At 34.8% G+C, this 20,672-nt stretch overlaps 4 protein-coding genes across 6 annotated transcripts in view; 3 read left to right on the top strand and 1 right to left on the bottom strand.

The window, feature by feature from the left end:
• Nucleotides 1-2,272: 2,272 nt before the first annotated feature.
• LOC138327318 (metallothionein-like) lies at nt 2,273-4,995 on the top strand. Its single transcript, XM_069273326.1, has 5 exons — nt 2,273-2,394; nt 3,075-3,182; nt 3,478-3,597; nt 4,353-4,466; nt 4,656-4,995. The coding sequence occupies exons 1-5, from the start codon at nt 2,385-2,387 to the stop codon at nt 4,736-4,738; spliced, it is 435 nt and encodes a 144-aa protein (XP_069129427.1). The 5' UTR covers nt 2,273-2,384; the 3' UTR covers nt 4,739-4,995.
• A 5,427-nt stretch (nt 4,996-10,422) lies between these two features.
• Nucleotides 10,423-12,860, bottom strand: LOC138327336 (keratin-associated protein 5-11-like). The gene is made up of 5 exons (XM_069273357.1): nt 12,701-12,860; nt 12,270-12,377; nt 11,734-11,859; nt 11,028-11,141; nt 10,423-10,728 (listed from the first exon to the last, which is right to left on the bottom strand). Exons 1-5 carry the CDS (start codon nt 12,711-12,713, stop codon nt 10,652-10,654), a joined length of 438 nt encoding a protein of 145 aa, XP_069129458.1. The 5' UTR covers nt 12,714-12,860; the 3' UTR covers nt 10,423-10,651.
• Nucleotides 12,861-14,854: 1,994 nt separating this feature from the next.
• Nucleotides 14,855-20,672, top strand: part of LOC138327209 (uncharacterized) — a 32,560-nt gene continuing 26,742 nt past the window's right edge. For 2 of the 3 annotated variants that reach the window (XM_069273192.1, XM_069273199.1), the window contains exon 1: nt 14,858-15,001. The gene's annotated coding sequence lies outside the window, so the exon portion shown is untranslated. Of the gene's footprint in view, nt 15,002-20,672 lie in introns of all 3 variants that reach the window. The other variant, XM_069273217.1, reaches the window with a different exon arrangement.
• On the top strand, nt 17,488-20,307 carry LOC138325302 (filaggrin-2-like). Its single transcript, XM_069270897.1, has one exon. The coding sequence runs from the start codon at nt 17,488-17,490 to the stop codon at nt 20,305-20,307; it is 2,820 nt and encodes a 939-aa protein (XP_069126998.1).

The raw sequence follows: 20,672 nt of genomic DNA, 5'->3' as shown, positions 1-20,672 counted from the left end.
TTTGTTATCATCGTGAAAATGGCATCAAACCGAAATCTAGATGCAAACTGCTTTCATAGATGGCATTTGTTATAACCTACTATCAAATTGAGTCAAGTTCGAATCCTGCCGGCCGTCGAAATGATATAAGCCAGTAAAAATACGGCTCGGATGTGACGTTTCCATCTACCGAGACAATCATGCGACGTTATATAGATATTATGACGTCACAATACAGGTGACGTCATAATAGTGTTTTTCACAGGTGTCTTATATCAATGATATTTATGACATGGCCGTATGACATGACTAGACGGACCAGTTATGTGATGAAATTGGTGGGTGATCGGGTGGTGTAGAAAAGTTCAGGGGTCACATGCCCGATCACTTGTTTTTTCTCCGGGCACTTCGGTTTCTTCCCACTCTAAAGCCATCGAAACTGGTTTTTATAAGTTGTATAACTTGTTTCGCAATCAATGTAAAATAAATAAAGTTTACATTTTATAGATGCTCCACCGCTTACAAATGGCATTTTTTCTCTATTAAAACAGGCAGACGAATTAGTATTCTTCAGTTACAAAGGTTAGTTTCTTTACACCATTACCACCGATGAAAAGTTTGTATCTCTAATTTTACTTCAAGATAAAAATATTAAAAATAATTAATTGCGTCACGAATAAAAATCCATGACACTATTTATTATATTGAATAAATAACTGATTGCGCATGCACCAAAAATGAATTATTATGTTTTTTTTTTTTTTTTTATTATTTACATATAAACGATTAAACACCAATTATTGTTCAAATGTTGAGTATCGTTTATGCTCTGTCGGTGGTGGAGCATCGCAATAAGTACATGTAATATGAAATTTGTTTGTTGTTTTCACGTCAAATGATGCAAAGGTCAACGACTTCTATTTAAATAATAAACAGACTGAACTGTAATTGTCGGAATTGTTGTGTTGCTATTTTACTGGTGTTATCTAAATGCTTCACGTAATATTACATTATATGGATACCTACCGCCATGATCTTTAGATAGTGAATGGGTGACAGAAATATGTTATGTAAGGACCATGTGCAAAAACCATGTTGTTTTGCTCACGAACATAGTTTCCCGTAAGTAGACTTTCAATTTGAATATACATGTGTTGATGATTGGAATTCCTTTTAATTTGAAATCAAATAAAACACTGCTTCATTTAAAATGATATTTCACATTTAGTATTTTAGAATTCTCTAAAAAAAGGTTCCACATGATCGAATTCGACTATAAATAGCGTCAAATTGTCCAAGGATGTCATCTTATCCCTTTGTTGTAGTGAGTAATCGTTTATCTAACGGAAAATTGTAATGATGTTCATCATTGAGTATTTGCTGACAGAATGTTGCAAAAAATACTATTGTTTATTGAGTGAATATTTTTCAAGCAACGTGAAAAATGAAAGCTTACTTAAGATAAGCAATAAAAAAAGAAGAAAAATAACAGATATTGAAACAAACAACATTTGAAATATCTGGAAATATATCTTTCAGTAGTGTTTTGGGATACCATTATGTTTTCTGGTTTGTGGGATTAATTATTCTAAACTTGTATTTAAATGTATAATATAAGAAGAGCTTTTGATATATTATTCACCATCAAAAGTTACCAACATTTTGAGAATTGTAATTTACAGAAGAGCTAAAAATGAATTTTAGCAGTACTGTCAAAAATAATAATGTTTACTCTATAATGCAGTATAAGACTACTCACGGTCAAACTAAGAAGCCAAGTAGTGGTCTACCATTTTATTACATGTTAAAGCGGTATTAGTAAGTGATTGATTGCAAATTGACTTCTGCAGGTATGTTTTAATCTAAACATACATAAATCATAAGTTAAGAACTATTGATAATGCATATTGTGTTATTGCAAATGCCTGTAAAACATGATACATATTTGTACGTGCCTTTTGAATGATATCCACTGCTAAGGGTGTTCAACTGATTACTGAAGAAACAAGAAGGATGTTACAATTTTCACCCAGTTATGGCACATACAATATATAACATTAAGACATGCTTTTATTTTTCTCGGTCAAATTCATTTTCAAGATACCATGCCATTAATGTAAAGTACATTCACACGAGGTAATTTGACTTTGAAGGTATGTCTCCAATGGAAACGAAAATATGTTACATAATCTTAATTGATAACACGCCGTGTGCAAATACCCTTTCCATATACCTAATCCAATTTGCACACTGCCCTATTATTCGTACGGTTCACATATATTTTTGCACACAGTACTTGCAATCACAATGCTTATAAAAAGCGTTAAATTTCTGGACTGTATGAAGTTGAAGATCTGGAAGCCAATTGTTTTAACATCCATTCAAGACTTTGCATTGTAGCCAAGATGTCTAGTGGTAAGTAGCTATGTTATATCAATAACTATATAACTCTTAGTTTTGACTGATTCAATTTGTGAATAATTCAAAGCTTCCAATGATAATTTTAAAATTCATCAAGACATTTTATAATTTCTATCGATATTGATACCATTGCGTGGAACACATTCATGTCTTTTTATTCTCACTAAATTAACGTATTTCTTTAAACTTATCTATGTTGTCTAAATCAATAATATTTTTCGTCACACAGTCTGTAACTTATACAATGAATCGCGAATATGATATTTCACACAGTTGTAGTTTCAAAACAGCAAATACCTGTCAAATGAAGGTTCTTCTGAGTCATGTAGTAAATCAAGTCTTATTTGTTTTTGCTAAATCTTCCAAAATGGATCATTTATAGCATTAATGTGTGAAATAGTTGAATCAAATATGAGTAGTTATGCTATTTTGTAGTTCCTTTTCATTTCTATATAAAACTTTTTTACTTAAAGACAAAACTCTTCGGATTTGATAACAAAGTCATAACACAATAAATCAAAAGATAAATGTATATTTACTATATTATATGATTAAAGGCATTATAATCAAAATAGGATTAATTAGATTGTTTGAATAAAGCGTAATCAAAGACGCGAAATAGAATCAGCTCCATAACAATATTTGTATAATGTCTTGTCCTTCTTTTACTATAGCCGTGTTCTGTGCCAAGTGCCCCGGTGGTAGGTGCGGATGTACCGGATCCGGATGTTGTACCAGCAACTGTAGATGTCCCGGATGTAAAACCAACTGTGGATGCTTCTGTAAGTTTTTTGACCTCACCTAATTTGAAAAAAGTATATCCTGAATATCTAATACTTCATGTCCAACATTCTTTTAAGTGTTTTTATGACAGAGAAAATTTATCATTTTAAAATAATACCGCGTAATTACCTTCATTTGTTGATGTCATAATAACCTCAAAACGTTTTATTCATTATGTTTTTTCAGAAAGATGCATCTTGAAATAATGTATTATCTGTATCATTTTGTAATTATTTCATTACGCACTAACCTATCTTACAAAATACTCTTGATGTGTTATAATTTTTGATGTAGCGTCGAAGGCTGCGTTTTGCCGTGACGGAATCTGCCAGATGAGGGTATCCTGCAAATGTGGCTGTAACTGCAGCAGTGCTTGTCAGTGTCCAAGCTGTAAAGCTGACTGTAAATGTTCAGGTAATATAATTTATTAGTTTAAACAACGCTTATATTCACCTAATGATAAATATATCGGTCCCGGATACGAAGTATATTATTAAACACTATTGGTAACGAAAATATGTATGTTGGTTTTATGACCAAATTATGAATAGAATGTACATTGTACGTGCATATTAATGACACAACAGTTCTGTTGTTGATGATGCTATAGTGTAGACTGGTTCCCGCCTCCGTTACCTTCCTTGCGTACGCTTCACAAAGGACCGGTAGCGAGTAGCCATCTTGAGTGAGAATCCAACTCCAGACTGCTCATCATTTCTGCGCATATATCATCATGGAGACGGCTACTTAATTCCGTTAAGAGAAAATAACGTCATCAACGTCGTTCATATAAGCATACTAAGCACTGTTAGCACGAAAAAAATTCAAAACTTAAAACCTAATTTACTTTTGTGTATCTATCGTTCAAATAAAATATTGAGCCTTTGCGTTAAAATTTGTCGCCTCGCGTGTAAAGGGGTTTCCCGCGTCTAAAAAAATAATAATGCCAGCGAACCGGATATGTTGATCGACCAATCAGAAAATCATCATGGTTACCCGCTTCCGGTCCCTAGTGAGCGGAGAGTAGCCTGGCGGAGAGTAGAGAACTAAATGAAGGGGCCGAGTCTAATCATTGCTAGTGTTGATTTTGAAATTCATGCATTTTGGCAATTTTTTAGTTCTGTGGAAATATCTCTAAGAATAAAACTATGGTCTTTTTGTGTCTTCAGGAGCCAATTTTGCGTGTTCGGCGGATTGCCATAGTGGTCGATGCTGTGGTACCAGGTCGTGTCAGTGCAGTGGAAGGTGTGGCTGCCCAACCTGCAGGTGTAACTGTGCTTCTGGTAGGTAATTCTATGTGATATATTTTATATAAAAGATTCGTAGTGTAAAATTTAAATCGAGCTCTGTATAATTATCTGCATCAAAGAATTTGAAATTGTTTTCCTTCTTTGCAAGATCTAAGATAGCCGTTTAATATAAGTTGTGGAAAGAAAACCCGATTAAATATATTTCCATACTTGATTTTCCAGGATCCTGCGCATGTGCTTGCGGCATGGGTTGCACTGGACCAAGGAACTGCATGTGTTCTGGAGGCTGCTCCTGCAAACGATAGGATACTTCGAGAAACACGAACCCATGCTGGAAGGAATGTCCAATATTGTAGTACATTACAGCGGCCTGATAATTAATTTGATAGAGACTGTAATATATCCATGTACCTTACACAAGATGGATCAATTAATGTTGTTTTTTTTTTTTTTTAAATCTAAATTGGATTTCAATAACAACTATTGTTGAATATGTACATCATTTTTTGTTTGTTTTCCCGAATGGTATATATTTGGAGTAAATTGAGATATTAACAATTTAGTAGCTGTGTTATACTGTGATGAGATCATAGGAATTAAACCAGCAACATTTTGCAAAATTGTAATCCAACTTTCTAGTAAATTTCGCGATTTCCATTTCAAAACATGTTCGCGAAGATAAAAATTTGCGAATTGAAAAATTGAATGGAAATTCATATCGATAAATATTATGTGAATAGTAATTCGCGGAAATAAACTTTCGCGAATTTTCTTTGATCACAAAATTCGCGAAAGTAAATCGCACGGGAATGAAGTTGGTTTATATTAGTTTAATATGAAAGTTATTTTGCTTGATGTGCAGTGTAAAATTCATCTTTTTATTAGCAAACGGATACTGTCAGATCAGATATTACCTAGTGGCTGTAAACGTAGAATTAGAACATCTGTAGTAATTTTGGAACTATTATACGCCGTTATCTTCTGAAAACAATCTGGCTCTGGTTGTTCTAAAGAGTGATTAGCTTAACCACATGATTAGTGATATTTTAGCTCTCATTTGCTGCATGTGCTTATGTCTGTACTAAAATCAGCAAGTAAGTTAAGAATTGTGTGCTTAAGAATCTTATTAAATTTTTGTAAAATTCGTATAACCAGAAATTATTGTACGTTGATTTTAAAATCGTCGTTAAACTGTGATTAACCTATCATCTGTTGAACAACTGATCCCAGGTTTTAATTATCACACTATGTGATATAAATAGAGATTTCAGCAGTAAAACTAACATATCTGCTTTATGTAGGACGATTGTAGGAGATTTTATGTTAAAGTAGGACACACTGCAATCATGTTTATAATATTATACATAAGATTCAAACGAAACATATAGAAAACAAACCTATGTTTACAAATATAGTGGCGATGAAGTAATACAAACGGTGACAACTGAAATATATTGCGTAATTTACTTATTATCTAGTGACTTCTGTCATATAATATTGTTGCATATGACACTAGTTTTCGTTTGACATAGAGCCGTTTTCCCTGACTCTTCTAACAGGACTGTCACTGTCATAAATCATACGGTAGCGTGACACCAGGAAATCATGAAATGAAATGGGTTTTTTTTACTTTGAAATATTTTAGATTTAAATTTGAAATAATCCCATATGACATTTATGAAACTTGTTTCGAAATTGAATTGCTTGTCAGAGCTTGAAAAAATAAATAAGCCTGAAAGTCGTTTCATAAATTATCATACGAATTTCTCATTTCGGATTATAAGTATATATTTAACCTTAACGAAAATACCAATTTGATTATAACATGATTTGAGACAAGAATTATTGAAGCCTCATAAGAACTTTTTTATATTTGTTTTGGTTTTTATGACAATAATGTTTATACTATATTATTAAAATAGATATATATAACACATTAAGCACACAAAAAGTTAGCTTTAATATGAACCAATAGGGTGATTAGTCAACTCTGAACTCCACGCGTTTTTGTTCTATTCAAATAAAATAATAAATAACAAGAGAAAACAGAGCTCTATTACATTAAACACAAACTTTATTATCTTTTTTATTAGTTTGTCGAAATGAAACAAAACTTCTGACGTTCGGACATATTAACGTCTACAGAAAATCACATGGATGATGTGCATCTATTACAAACTACAATGGCAACGGGGTACCGTCGAGGTAAACTGTCCAACGATTCTTCGAATGTGTTACCTTCATTCAGACAGTCACTGCCCACATTTACAAGAATTGAAACATGTATAGCTAGAACCACAGGTTCGTTTACCTGAAAATGTGATATTTACAATTCCGTCTATCAAGTTTGCAATTGATTTTCTTTATTTACATTTTTAATAAAGACATTGTCAGGTCAGTGCACTGTAGCATCTTTATGCAAATGCTAAGAATCTGAGAAGTTTTAAATAATCTTTTATCTAAATAGTTATTTTAAAAAAAGACAATGCATGTCTCTTCTTTATTATTTGAATTTCTACTTACCAGAATTACCTCTACCATTTGTTTCGTTACCACAATCATTTGCCGACTGACAGTCTACAGTGGACACGAGTTTGTCGCCTAATCAAAAATGAAATAAATAAAACTAAAATCAAAATATTTAATGGATTTATTCACCTTCTAACGTACTAGTCGGCTCATATCCAAAATCACGTATATGTCTTTGTTTGTGACAATGACAAAGACTAACACATACAATGTAAATATCCATCCTGTCTTCATTAAAACATATCAGCCTATCATCGACGTCGTTACAAATGGTGACGTCATTTAATGTTTTTCACAATCATAATATTTGATTCAAATGAAAACGCTTGTAGTTCATTTAACGATCATTTTAAATGTCAGCTTTCAATTAAATCATACTTATCTTATACAAAGGCGAAATAATGAAGAATTAAAACTAGCATAACTGATTTATTATTTGAAGGAAGTAGGAACCAGCTATGAAATCAGCACCGGTCATCACTTGATACCATACACAACTGATAACATGGGGAATTATTAAATCGGTATTGGTAGGGAAATGTAACTTAAAAATACATGAACTTCTGTTATCAGAAATTGTATTACTGTACCTGTACATTTACATCCTGCCCTTCGCGTAGAGCTGCTACTAGTGGCATGTGAGCCCTCACAACCACACGATACGTTTCTCTCACAAATGGTTTCATGAACTTTGGCTTGATTTCCCGCCCAGATTTGAAATATACATGAAAACAAATAAGACAGTTCATGGAAATAGATAATCTAAAATACTAATGCATGCTATTCCGAATGACTAATCTTAATTCAAGCCGAAAAGAATTGAACAGACTGACGTGAGAATTTAAAGAGAGACACAGCACGGAAAAAAGTCTGCTTCATAACAGTCTACGATGATAATAACCAGAAATCGTATCATTTTGATAGCTTGATTCAGAATACACACGGTATGACACATATTTTCCCTTTAAAAAAAAATTAATACATAGTTATCAAGCTAAAGAATATCTTAACAAATATATATATAAAAAAACTATCCTTTACTTGCATGAAAGTATTTGATGAAGCCGAAAAGCTGTTAGTAATTTAGTAATCTTGATATTCCACAGTGAACATCCTCAATATTCTAATCCAAATTCTTAGTGTCCACATTGATGCTTATATTTGGTTTACATGAATTATATGTCGGTAAAATGGTAATCTACTTTGGAAATCGTGAGGTGACAGTCCAGGATGTCACGGTGAAAATAAAGGTATTTACAAAAACAATAATACGTATAAAACAATACCTTCAGATGTTGACATTTTTGCAGCTTCCAACTCTCTACCTGATTGTCAAATGGGACAAATATATATAGAAATAAAAATTGTGAAAATGACATACGCGGATGTCAATTAAAACTTCAGATAATGATATATCGATGTGAGTGATAAATAATGTCGTGTGTAACTAGGAGCGTGTGAAAATTGAGTAAATGATGAGGCCATTAAAATGTCCAGTTGTTAAAAATATCTTAATTGATATTTGTTCTTTTTATATGTTCTTATTGCATATAAGTAAATTAAAAGACATTTTTAATAAGATATTTTATGGACGCAGGCAAGTAACATGCCTCCATGTCCATATCTCATACAATGAAATACAATGAAATAATATCCATGATGTACAATTAGTAATTAAGTGATATCAATTATTAAATGAAGTTAGTTAATTGGCACGTCCGTGTTCCATTTTATAGCTCCCAAGTGGTTGTATTTAAGTTCCAAATTAGCCCAGTGCTGGTCTAGACTTATCTCGAAGTCTCTTATTGTTGTTGAGTTTATGATTTTTTCTGGTAAACTGTTCCATATATCGACAGTTCTAAATCCGTATATCTAACTTGCAATGTTTTTTCTTTAATTTTTGTGAATGACCTCTCGTCCGGGATGCAGTATCATGCTCAAATATTCCAATTGTAACCCTTTCGTCATGGAAATTGTTCATTATCTTGCATACATTTATTATGTCTCCCCTCAGTCTCCGGTAGGATAGTGAAGGACATAAATAGGTACAACAAAAACATATATACATGTACATAGAATATTTACAACGTCTTGTTATCATTCCTCGCAAGACTAAGTATCATGTTGTGTATATCTATTCGTTACTTAACGCGCCGGGATGTGTTGGTCCCATCCATCGATCTAGGAAGACATACTTCTAAGTTCTAAGAAGGAAACTAATAAAAGTATATGTGATGTTTTATATGAAAAATAACAAAAAATGTTGAATCATCCGATTGGTCAGTTCATACTTCACATTCGGAGTATAGTGTTTATCTCGCCACAATCTGTACAGGAAATAATAAATTTAAGTAATTTTGTTATGTAAATAGAGGATCTTACATGAGTGGCTATGTGATATGAAATTTATCAAACGAGTTTAATAATTTGATATGCCACGAGCCTTTGGGCTATCTTCCTATGGCATATATGGTCTATATAGATGCCAGAGCTTTGCAGACAATCATCTCATATAGACCATAGATGCCATAGGAAGATAGTTTAATGCTTAAATATGTTTTATTTTAGCCATCCAGATATCATTTGGGATAATGACTTTTGAAGCCCCGGACACATAATGCACTAGATTTGTAAGGAGGACGTCGTAGATAGGGCCATGCTTACTACTACACAGCACAGAAGTCTAATTGTCATGTACATCTTCAGGACATTGTAGACAAATGTCTTCAATGTTTTCAATTTAATTTTGTTTTATCAATTTTGTGTTCGGTTTACTGTTCTTTTATTCCCTTGGTATTTATTGTACTGGTATCATATCATCAAAATCATATTAGACAAGTGTCTCCGAAAAAAAAATATTAAAAACATGTTCATGTTCATTAAAATGCTCCACCGCTGACAAATGGTATTTTTTACTATCAAAAACAGGAGCAGACGATTTAGATTTTTCTTCTATTACAAAAGTTACTTACTTTACACATTACCACCATTGAAAATTTGAGCTTCTAATTTTCCTTCAATTAAAAATATGAAAAATCATCCCGAAAAAATTCCGTGGCACTATATTCTATGTGAAATGAAGACTGATTGGCCAAAAGGCGAAATAAATTTTTTACATTATTTTTTTGTTTTAATTAGGCATATATATACACAATTAAACACAGATTATTGTTCGAATGATGAATATCATTTATGCTCTGTCGGCGGTGGAGCATCTTTAAAAAATTCAAATCGGTTCCAATTTTTAATTACGATATTTGCTATGAAAAAGAATTAGTTAACAATTACTTAGAATCCTTTCAAATGGGTAAAAACAAACCATTCGAATGTTGATGATACTAATAAAAAACAATATCCCAAACTCAAAATCGATCAAAACGCTTGTAATATCGACATATACTTACAACATTGCTTCAAGTATAATTAATTTCACGAACAAAAAAGAAAAAAATTATATGAGTTTATTTATTTTATTTCTCGAAGAAGAAAACAGCTTTACAGCAACAATGCATTGATAACTACATTAAATACTACAAAGACAACACCACACTTTGTTTATTTTATGTCGATTAAGTGTTCTTTAGATAACAGGACGTGATAAAAAATGAGTACTTTAAACTCTACACACAACTGAGTATCAGACGAAACGTCGATTGATTGTTGTAGTAGATTCCCGATGACGTCATCACTCATTGCTTACACTTGCAGTCAGTGCCACACTTGCACGAGTTAGGTCCAGTGCAACCTACGCCACATGTGCAGGTTCCTGTAATAATGTTACAAACTTATTAGATATATCAAATAATTTACTATTTGTTATCCTCGTAATAGTAAAATGGAACACGTTGTATATGATATATTTTTATCATAAAAGGCGAAATTTGGCTGAAGGTAATATTTATCATAAATGTACAGGCGCTTCGTTCACCTTGTGTTCACCTGTAAAGATAGCGTTAAATGTATCATATTTTTAATAGGTCATTAACGTTATGAACTATTTATAGCAATTTATCTTGATCGCAAACATGTTCTTACCTATCCACATACAAAATCATATGTACTTACCAGATGCACAATTGCACTTGCACTTTGGACATGCGCACTGACCATCACACTTGCAATCACTGGTTCCGCAGCACTTTCCAGACTGGCAATCATCGGAGCACACGAAGTTTGCACCTACCAGAGATGAAAAAAAAATCGATAACAATCGAAGAATGAATCGCTCTTAATGAATTATAATTTCATAAAACTCACAGTGCGCAAGAAAATTATTGTATACCATTTTTTCTACCGCCTGTTTAACACCAAAAGTGACGAATATATATATTGTTTTTTTTTTAAATAATCGGCTGATACATATATATATTTGCATTTATATGCAAATGTACTTAAATTTAATCTAATTATAGTTCCAGTGGACTTATCAAAATTGAAAATAAGTGTAGCATGTAATTAGCTTAAAATATATTTATTATGTTTAAATTGTGTGAAGTTTTGAATCACTCTGACAAGTTTATAATCTCCTATATGTTCGTTCTAAGAATCCTACATGAACATGGCTTCAACATCTATATGACAGCTACGGAAACACAACACATGTAGCTCTTTCGGATAAGAATTATAACTACAACTGAAATAACAAAACAATAACGTAATGTTCGCATAGCCAAACAGCTATATAACTCTGGATTGTCTCCTATATGGATTATAAACTTTATTGCCACCACTCTTGTCACATATCCTTACATTATGAAGAACAAATACATACCTGCACATTTACATCCGGCCTTGCAGTTTGGACACGGGCAGGAGTCGCTGCACTTACAGGAACCTCCGCACTTGCAGGCCACGCCCATCTGGCAGACGCCATCAGGGCAGGTAGAAGACTTGGCAGCTGAAGTGGAAAATAAACAATAAAATAAATGATTATGTATGATATGTTTATATAATTTACGTTGTTGTCATTGACACCGACTACTCACTTTTGGAGTTTGGTATCGAAAAAAGAACCACTAAGAACGTCATCCGATTATACAATGTACGTGTATGTTATTAAACATTTTTGTTGTTGCATCCATGTAAGTAAATGGTGAAAGAAACACTTCAAACAAAATCGTATTACTGCCGCTATGCAATTCAAATAAATCATTTGCAATTTTGAAATGCAGACGATTATATTTCTATCTTTGAATATGAAATGTTTTCTAATAAATCGATATTCGGTTTGGTTAAATAGCATACGAGCAATATGTCATATTAATGCTAATAGTAACAATACATTAAAATATAAATATTGTAACTTACAGAAGCATGCGCAGTTGACCTTACACCCGGAACATCTGCACGCGGAGGTACAGCAGTCAGGACCAGCACAGCCACATTTGCCCCCAGGACACTTGGCACAGAAAACGGCTGTGAGAAAAATAACAATAGAATGTAAATATAATAGAGAAATCATAATGAAACCATAGTATTAAGTTGTAAATCACATCTATGTAACACGATTATGGATGTATAAAGTGGAGAAATTAAAATTACAAAAAAAAAAAAAAAAAAAAAAAAGTCAAGAATGAGTATCGCAATCAATTGAACCTTAAGTATAACCAAATAAGATAATATACTGGTAATTAGCATCCTTATTATATATACATTCAAAGTCGAATATAAATAAATTTATCTAAGGAAAATATTTACAACAGAAAATAAATATAAGAATTAAAGGCAATTCAACACACCTTCGGAAGACATCACAGCTGGATATGTCGGCTAGAACAGAACAACTTCTCGCACCGGCTATATATGACTAATATAGGCTATCGGTAATGGATTGTGGAATGATAGAAAATGTGACTCTTTATAAGGAACGAATACGTGTGCAAATATCACATACCGTGTGCATTGAGATAATAAACGTGAACATCAATAGACTTCAACATAAATAAGGATCGTGTGCAAATCGTTGATCATATATAGCTATACCGTGTGCAAATCATAACTCATCAGAAAAGGAAATTTTGCGCACGATACATTTTCGGTTATGTTATCCACAAAACGCAATAAAGAAAATTTCTCAGCTAGACATGAGAACTGTTCAAAATATTCATTACATAATCTCTTCATTAAAATTTTGTCACTTTTTTTATAACCATAACTATAGATTGAAGTTCTTTAGAATAGAACATTTAATTGTCTTCGTCTTTGAAAGCATATTTTTTAAGAGTTGTGAATTCACATACTGTACTAAAGATCAAGCATAAGTGCCCTTACATGAATTTTCCAACCTGAAAATATTGTTTAGAAAATACCAAGTATGAATATTTATTGATAGTGTAACAAGAACTTTATGGTTTTAAAAATATATGTCTGTTTACTATATATTAAGCATAATCGTTGTTTATTTATAGGACTCTGTTAACGTTTTATGATAACATGTAGTATATGACAAATATTTATCATGTTTTATCAAAATAATGCTAAATAACCTAGTCAGCATTTATAAAGCATTTTCCCTTTTTCATATATGATTGACAAGAACATGACATTGTCGATCATTTATATACACAAGCTTTGTAATATTGAATATTGCTCCTATTTTTCTGCTTTAGAAATACCAAGTATGAATATTTATTGATAGTGTAACAAGAACTTTATGGTTTTAAAATATATGTCTGTTTACTATATATTAAGCATAATAGTTGTTTATTTATAGGAGTCTGTTAACGTTTATGATACATGTAGCATATGACATATTTATCATGTTTTATCAAAATAATGCTAAATAACCTAGTCAGCATTTATAAAGCATTTTCTCTTTTTCATATATGATTGACAAGAACATGACATTGTCGATCATTTATATACACAAGCTTTGTAATATTGAATATTGCTCTATTTTCTGCTCGTTCTATACCACTATATGTATTTTCAACGGTTTTATAATTTGAAAAATTGTGTAAAGGGCGTGCAATGAAAATTACAAATGATAGTTTTGATATTGAACCGTGTGCATAACATTGTTATCATTGTGACAATAATGCCGTGTGCAGATTTGATGCCGTGTGCAATAGTCACACGTGAAAACATATATTCAATTTGTATACCACTTCATTATCTGATATCGGTCAGTCACGTAGATAGGCTGGTATGCAATTGGGCATTAACATCATACGAACATAGACACGAGTATGTGAATAAATTCAATGAACCGTACTCTGTATAGTTATACTCATCTTAAATTCAAACAGGAAGTAGTATTTTGATAATTTGTTATTTTTGTTAAAGTAATTGAATAGTTACATTTATATATTATAGACTAAATTAACAGCTCAGAAAATTTCCACCCTACCCTAACAATATATCATACACAACCTATAATGTATAGGCATTCGTCTAAAACACAATAGGTATAGCATACAGGAAGAACACGTTTCGATACATTGACTAACATCGGTAAACAACAAATGTCAATATTTTCTTTCCTGGTATATATTACGATACGTACCGATGTCTCTGGGGACCTTGAAAGTGATAGTGTTTGTATGTGATTGCTCTCATATGTCGAGACTGAATCTTTTTATGGGCAACAACCCCGAAATCAAATGACCAACCCGAAAACTATCAAAGCTTTCCTACTGAGCATATTTATGAAATAAATAATTGTGATATACTTAATCTTAGAATGCCTCAATATATGCACTTCATACAGTATTCACTCGAACATGCACCCGATAACCGGAGAATCAATACATATTCTTTAGTATATATTCGTAGCGAACGTGCAGTTCTTGTTGATATATATTTCTTGTATGTCAACGAGGAATGAGGAACTTGATAAGAGAACGGGTTTCTGGACAAGTGTGAATACACTAAAGAAGTCCCTGGTGTTCAGGTTATAAAGAGTTGATTACTGATTTATATATATATATACTTCCTTGTTGGATCCCTTCCTTGTCTGGTTACGTTGTTTAAAGTGCTGGGTCTGACTGACCACTACAGACGGACTACCAGGTACATCTTACACAACCCAGGGTGTTAAGGCATGTATATCTAACTTTATTTTGCTTATCTTTATAATATGCATATCTGACGATTGTTTTTTTATTTTGTTTACATTCCAAGGACAAAATATATTGTAATAGATTCGACAAAAAATGATACATGTACGCTATGTGTATATGCAAATGATGAAAAATGATTACACTAGAGTATAAACTTATCACGGAATACCCGCCTCTCATCTAGAGGGAGCAATAACGAGAAATACACGAGGTCATAGTGTAGAACGAATAGCTATACTCCGTCTTCAATCGGCCCCTTGTTGGAAATCCGTTCGTTGCGAATGGTTGTTTTTTGGATTTGTTTCCATTAAAAAAACACCGGTCTATCATTGGTATTTGGCAACATGTGGCATTCAACATGAAATCCTGTGGTGAAGTGCTAATATATCTTAACACCTTAACCATTCTGTCATAACTCCCCACTCGTCGTTTAATTAGAGCTACGACATCTCACATAACCCTAAAAGAAAACAGCATTCACATCAAGATAGACGATATATAAATATAGGACACTAAAGGATATATCCTACAAATTTCAGAAACTAATCCGTACAAATTTGGTATCAAGCATCAAGAGCAAATCATGATTAATATTCGAAGTACATTGTAGATAGTATCAAACGCCAGTAACCACCGCAACAATTAACAGCAACAACTAATTACCAAAGCTCAGAGCAGCAACCCACGCAAATAGTCAAACAGGATATCTGATGTGAAATAAAGCGCTCAGAACCACACAAGAAATAAATCACTAGATTAGTGCAACAGGTCACGTATATCAACGGGAAGTTAAGCATCCGAGACCGAAGGACACAGTAACGTTCCACATCAATGATACAACCTTTCAAGGACCGTGTGACAAAACAACGACCCACATAGATCACAGGTGTTCGTTTCTAATATAAGTATAAGTATAAATACTGGGTCAAGGTCTATAACTCGGCCGGCCATATAACACTACCCAATTTCAGAAAAAGTATGATTATTAACCAACCGTATATGATATAATAATAGGAATACTCTCAATCGACAGCCAGATAATTTATCTTTATTTTGGTATATGATACAATATATATCATGCCGTATAAATGTCACTAGGTATCCAAAAACATCGGAAAACAGCCAGATTTCAACTGGTCGGACACTGTGGTGTCCTCCGATGAACACGCCAGGGCTCTAATGGGTAGCTCAAAAACCACTGCATGTCAACACTTCAGCGTCATAAGAATGAAAGTTTGGTAGAAAACAAACTTACCGGTTAGTAAATCCCTGGATAAATACCATCCATTTGCCTAACGTAGCCCTTTGAAATTTCCGATTGAAAAAAATTATGTCTCTAGCCGCCATGTAAGTATGTGTGCAGTAGATTTGTTTTGTCGGCGTTGATTGGCTCTCGAAAATTAATTGACCAATCAACGCCGAGAAAACAAATGTACTACACACATATCAACATGACGGCTAGAGAAACACATTTTTTTCAATCGGAAATTTCAAAAGGCTGTATTGCGCAAATGGATGGTACATAGATAAACACTAACATACCGGTAAGTTTGTTTTTTACCAAACTTTAATTCCTATGAAGCTGAAGTGTTGACATGCAGTAGTTTTTGAACTACCCATTAGAGCCCTAGCGTGTTTATCGGAGGACACCACAGTGTCCGACCAGTTGAAATCTGGCTGTTTTCCGATGTTTCTGGATACCTAGTGACATTTATACGGCATGATATATATTGTATCATATACCAAATTAAAGATAAATTATCTGGCTGTCGATTGAGAGTATTTCTATTATTATATCCTATACGGTTGGATAATAATCATACTTTTTCTGAAATTGGGTAGTGTTATATGGCCGGCCGAGTTATAGACCTTGACCCAGTATTATACTTATACTTATATTAGAAACGAACACCTGTGCATAGATTGTATTACCACAAGCCCGCCACCTCCAAGTCGCGAGTTAGAATCTAACACGGGGCAGTTAGCAGATAATGACCGCTTCTCCATGTACTCCACCTCCTACACCCGGCACCTCCCTAAATGACCTTGACTTTTGATAAAAGTTAAGCAAATCAATCCAAAGACATCAATAGTGAAACAGGAAATTCAGTATCTCTGTTGGAGAGCAATGTTGAGATATCCCAGGCCGAAAAAAAACAATACAACAAACCGCGAAATTCAATAGTTAAAATACCAGTAGAGCTGAGCCCCATCAACATTGTTAAAAGACACAAAGAAATATACCGCATCATTCACAACAGTGCTCTAGCAGGAAAAACAGCATTTTGTGCCTGTATTGATAAACAGAGAAACGAACTGTCTCAAAGGTCAAATAGGAGGCAAAGCATCAAATCAAATGGAAACAGAAACAAACAGCTAAAGGATGATATAATAAGTGAATTAATAAAATAGTCAGCTGAGCAACATGGACAGTCATCAGAGAACACAAAGGCAACAGACACAACATGGACAGTCATCAGAGAACACAAAGGCAACAGACACAACATGGACAGTCATCAGAGAACACAAAGGCAACAGACACAACATGGACAGTCATCAGAGAACACAAAGGCAACAGACACAACATGGACAGTAATCAGAGAACACAAAGGCAACATACACAACATGGACAGTCATCAGAGAACACAAAGGCAACAGACACAACATGGACAGTCATCAGAGAACACAAAGGCAACAGACACAACATGGACAGTCATCAGAGAACACAAAGGCAACAGACACAACATGGACAGCCATCAGAGAACACAAAGGCAACAGACACAACATGGACAGTCATCAGAGAACACAAAGGCAACAGACACAACATGGACAGTCATCAGAGAACACAAAGGCAACAGACACAACATGGACAGTCATCAGAGAACACAAGGGCAACAGACACAACATGGACAGTCATCAGAGAACACAAAGGCAACAGACACAACATGGACAGTCATCAGAGAACACAAAGGCAACAGACACAACATGGACAGTCATCAGAGAACACAAGGGCAACAGACACAACATGGACAGTCATCAGAGAACACAAGGGCAACAGACACAACATGGACAGTCATCAGAGAACACAAGGGCAACAGACACAACATGGACAGTCATCAGAGAACACAAGGGCAACAGACACAACATGGACAGTCATCAGAGAACACAAGGGCAACAGACACAACATGGACAGTCATCAGAGAACACAAAGGCAACAGACACAACATGGACAGTCATCAGAGAACACAAAGGGCAACAGACACAACATGGACAGTCATCAGAGAACACAAGGGCAACAGACACAACATGGACAGTCATCAGAGAACACAAGGGCAACAGACACAACATGGACAGTCATCAGAGAACACAAGGGCAACAGAACACAACATGGACAGTCATCAGAGAACACAAGGGCAACAGACACAACATGGACAGTCATCAGAGAACACAAGGGCAACAGACACAACATGGACAGTCATCAGAGAACACAAGGGCAACAGACACAACATGGACAGTCATCAGAGAACACAAAGGCAACAGACACAACATGGACAGTCATCAGAGAACACAAAGTCAACAGACACAACATGGACAGTCATCAGAGAACACAAAGGCAACAGACACAACATGGACAGTCATCAGAGAACACAAAGGCAACAGACACAACATGGACAGTCATCAGAGAACACAAAGGAAACAGACACAACATGGACAGTCATCAGAGAACACAAAGGCAACAGACACAACATGGACAGTCATCAGAGAACACAAGGGCAACAGACACAACATGGACAGTCATCAGAGAACACAAGGGCAACAGACACAACATGGACAGTCATCAGAGAACACAAGGGCAACAGACACAACATGGACGGTCATCAGAGAACACAAGGGCAACAGACACAACATGGACAGTCATCAGAGAACACAAAGGCAACAGACACAACATGGACAGTCATCAGAGAACACAAAGGCAACAGACACAACATGGACAGTCATCAGAGAACACAAAGGCAACAGACACAACATGGACAGCCATCAGAGAACACAAAGGCAACAGACACAACATGGACAGTCATCAGAGAACACAAAGGCAACAGACACAACATGGACAGTCATCAGAGAACACAAAGGCAACAGACACAACATGGACAGTCATCAGAGAACACAAGGGCAACAGACACAACATGGACAGTCATCAGAGAACACAAAGGCAACAGACACAACATGGACAGTCATCAGAGAACACAAGGGCAACAGACACAACATGGACAGTCATCAGAGAACACAAAGGCAACAGACACAACATGGACAGTCATCAGAGAACACAAAGGCAACAGACACAACATGGACAGTCATCAGAGAACACAAAGGCAACAGACACAACATGGACAGTCATCAGAGAACACAAAGGCAACAGACACAACATGGACAGTCATCAGAGAACACAAAGGCAACAGACACAACATGGACAGTCATCAGAGAACACAAGGCAACAGACACAACATGGACAGTCATCAGAGAACACAAAGGCAACAGACACAACATGGACAGTCATCAGAGAACACAAAGGCAACAGACACAACATGGACAGTCATCAGAGAACACAAAGGCAACAGACACAACATGGACAGTCATCAGAGAACACAAAGGCAACAGACACAACATGGACAGTCATCAGAGAACACAAGGGCAACAGACACAACATGGACAGTCATCAGAGAACACAAGCAACAGACACAAGACATCACAGAGAACACAAGGCAACAGACACAACATGGACAGTCATCAGAGAACACAAAGGCAACAGACACAACATGGACAGTCATCAGAGAACACAAAGGCAACAGACACAACATGGACAGTCATCAGAGAACACAAAGGCAACAGACACAACATGGACAGTCATCAGAGAACACAAAGGCAACAGACACAACATGGACAGTCATCAGAGAACACAAAGGCAACAGACACAACATGGACAGTCATCAGAGAACACAAAGGCAACAGACACAACATGGACAGTCATCAGAGAACACACAAAGGCAACAGACACAACATGGACAGTCATCAGAGAACACAAAGGCAACAGACACAACATGGACAGTCATCAGAGAACACAAAGGCAACAGACACAACATGGACAGTCATCAGAGAACACAAAGGCAACAGACACAACATGGACAGTCATCAGAGAACACAAAGGCAACAGACACAACATGGACAGTCATCAGAGAACACAAAGGCAACAGACACAACATTTTCAATGGATACAAACTGTATAATAAGCAAGAAATCATAGTTGAAATTTATAAAGCAAGCGCTTATGTAAACAAAATACAGTGTTGTGTATTATGAAAAAATGAAAAGAAAATAAACCTGACGTATTGAACGCGTAAGCGTCATCGGCGACACCACTAAACAAATCCTGATCGTCACCGAGTCAAGTCATAATACCTAATACCGAGAATAGAGCGGCAACAATAATTAACGGATATACGAGGCATATACTAAGGAGGGCTGAAGAAGTCTGTCATCAAATAGTACAGGGATTACTTTCCAATGGAATGTAAACAAACACAAGCAGGCGTGATATGCGTCTATCTGTAAACAGGAAGTGGTGAATGAGGAGTAGCAACTTTCTTCAGTG

The sequence above is a fragment of the Argopecten irradians genome, chromosome 1 (genome assembly GCF_041381155.1).
Source record: "Argopecten irradians isolate NY chromosome 1, Ai_NY, whole genome shotgun sequence".
NCBI classification, from domain to species: Eukaryota; Metazoa; Mollusca; class Bivalvia; order Pectinida; family Pectinidae; genus Argopecten; species Argopecten irradians.
This window is presented reverse-complemented; position numbering and strand designations above follow the sequence as displayed.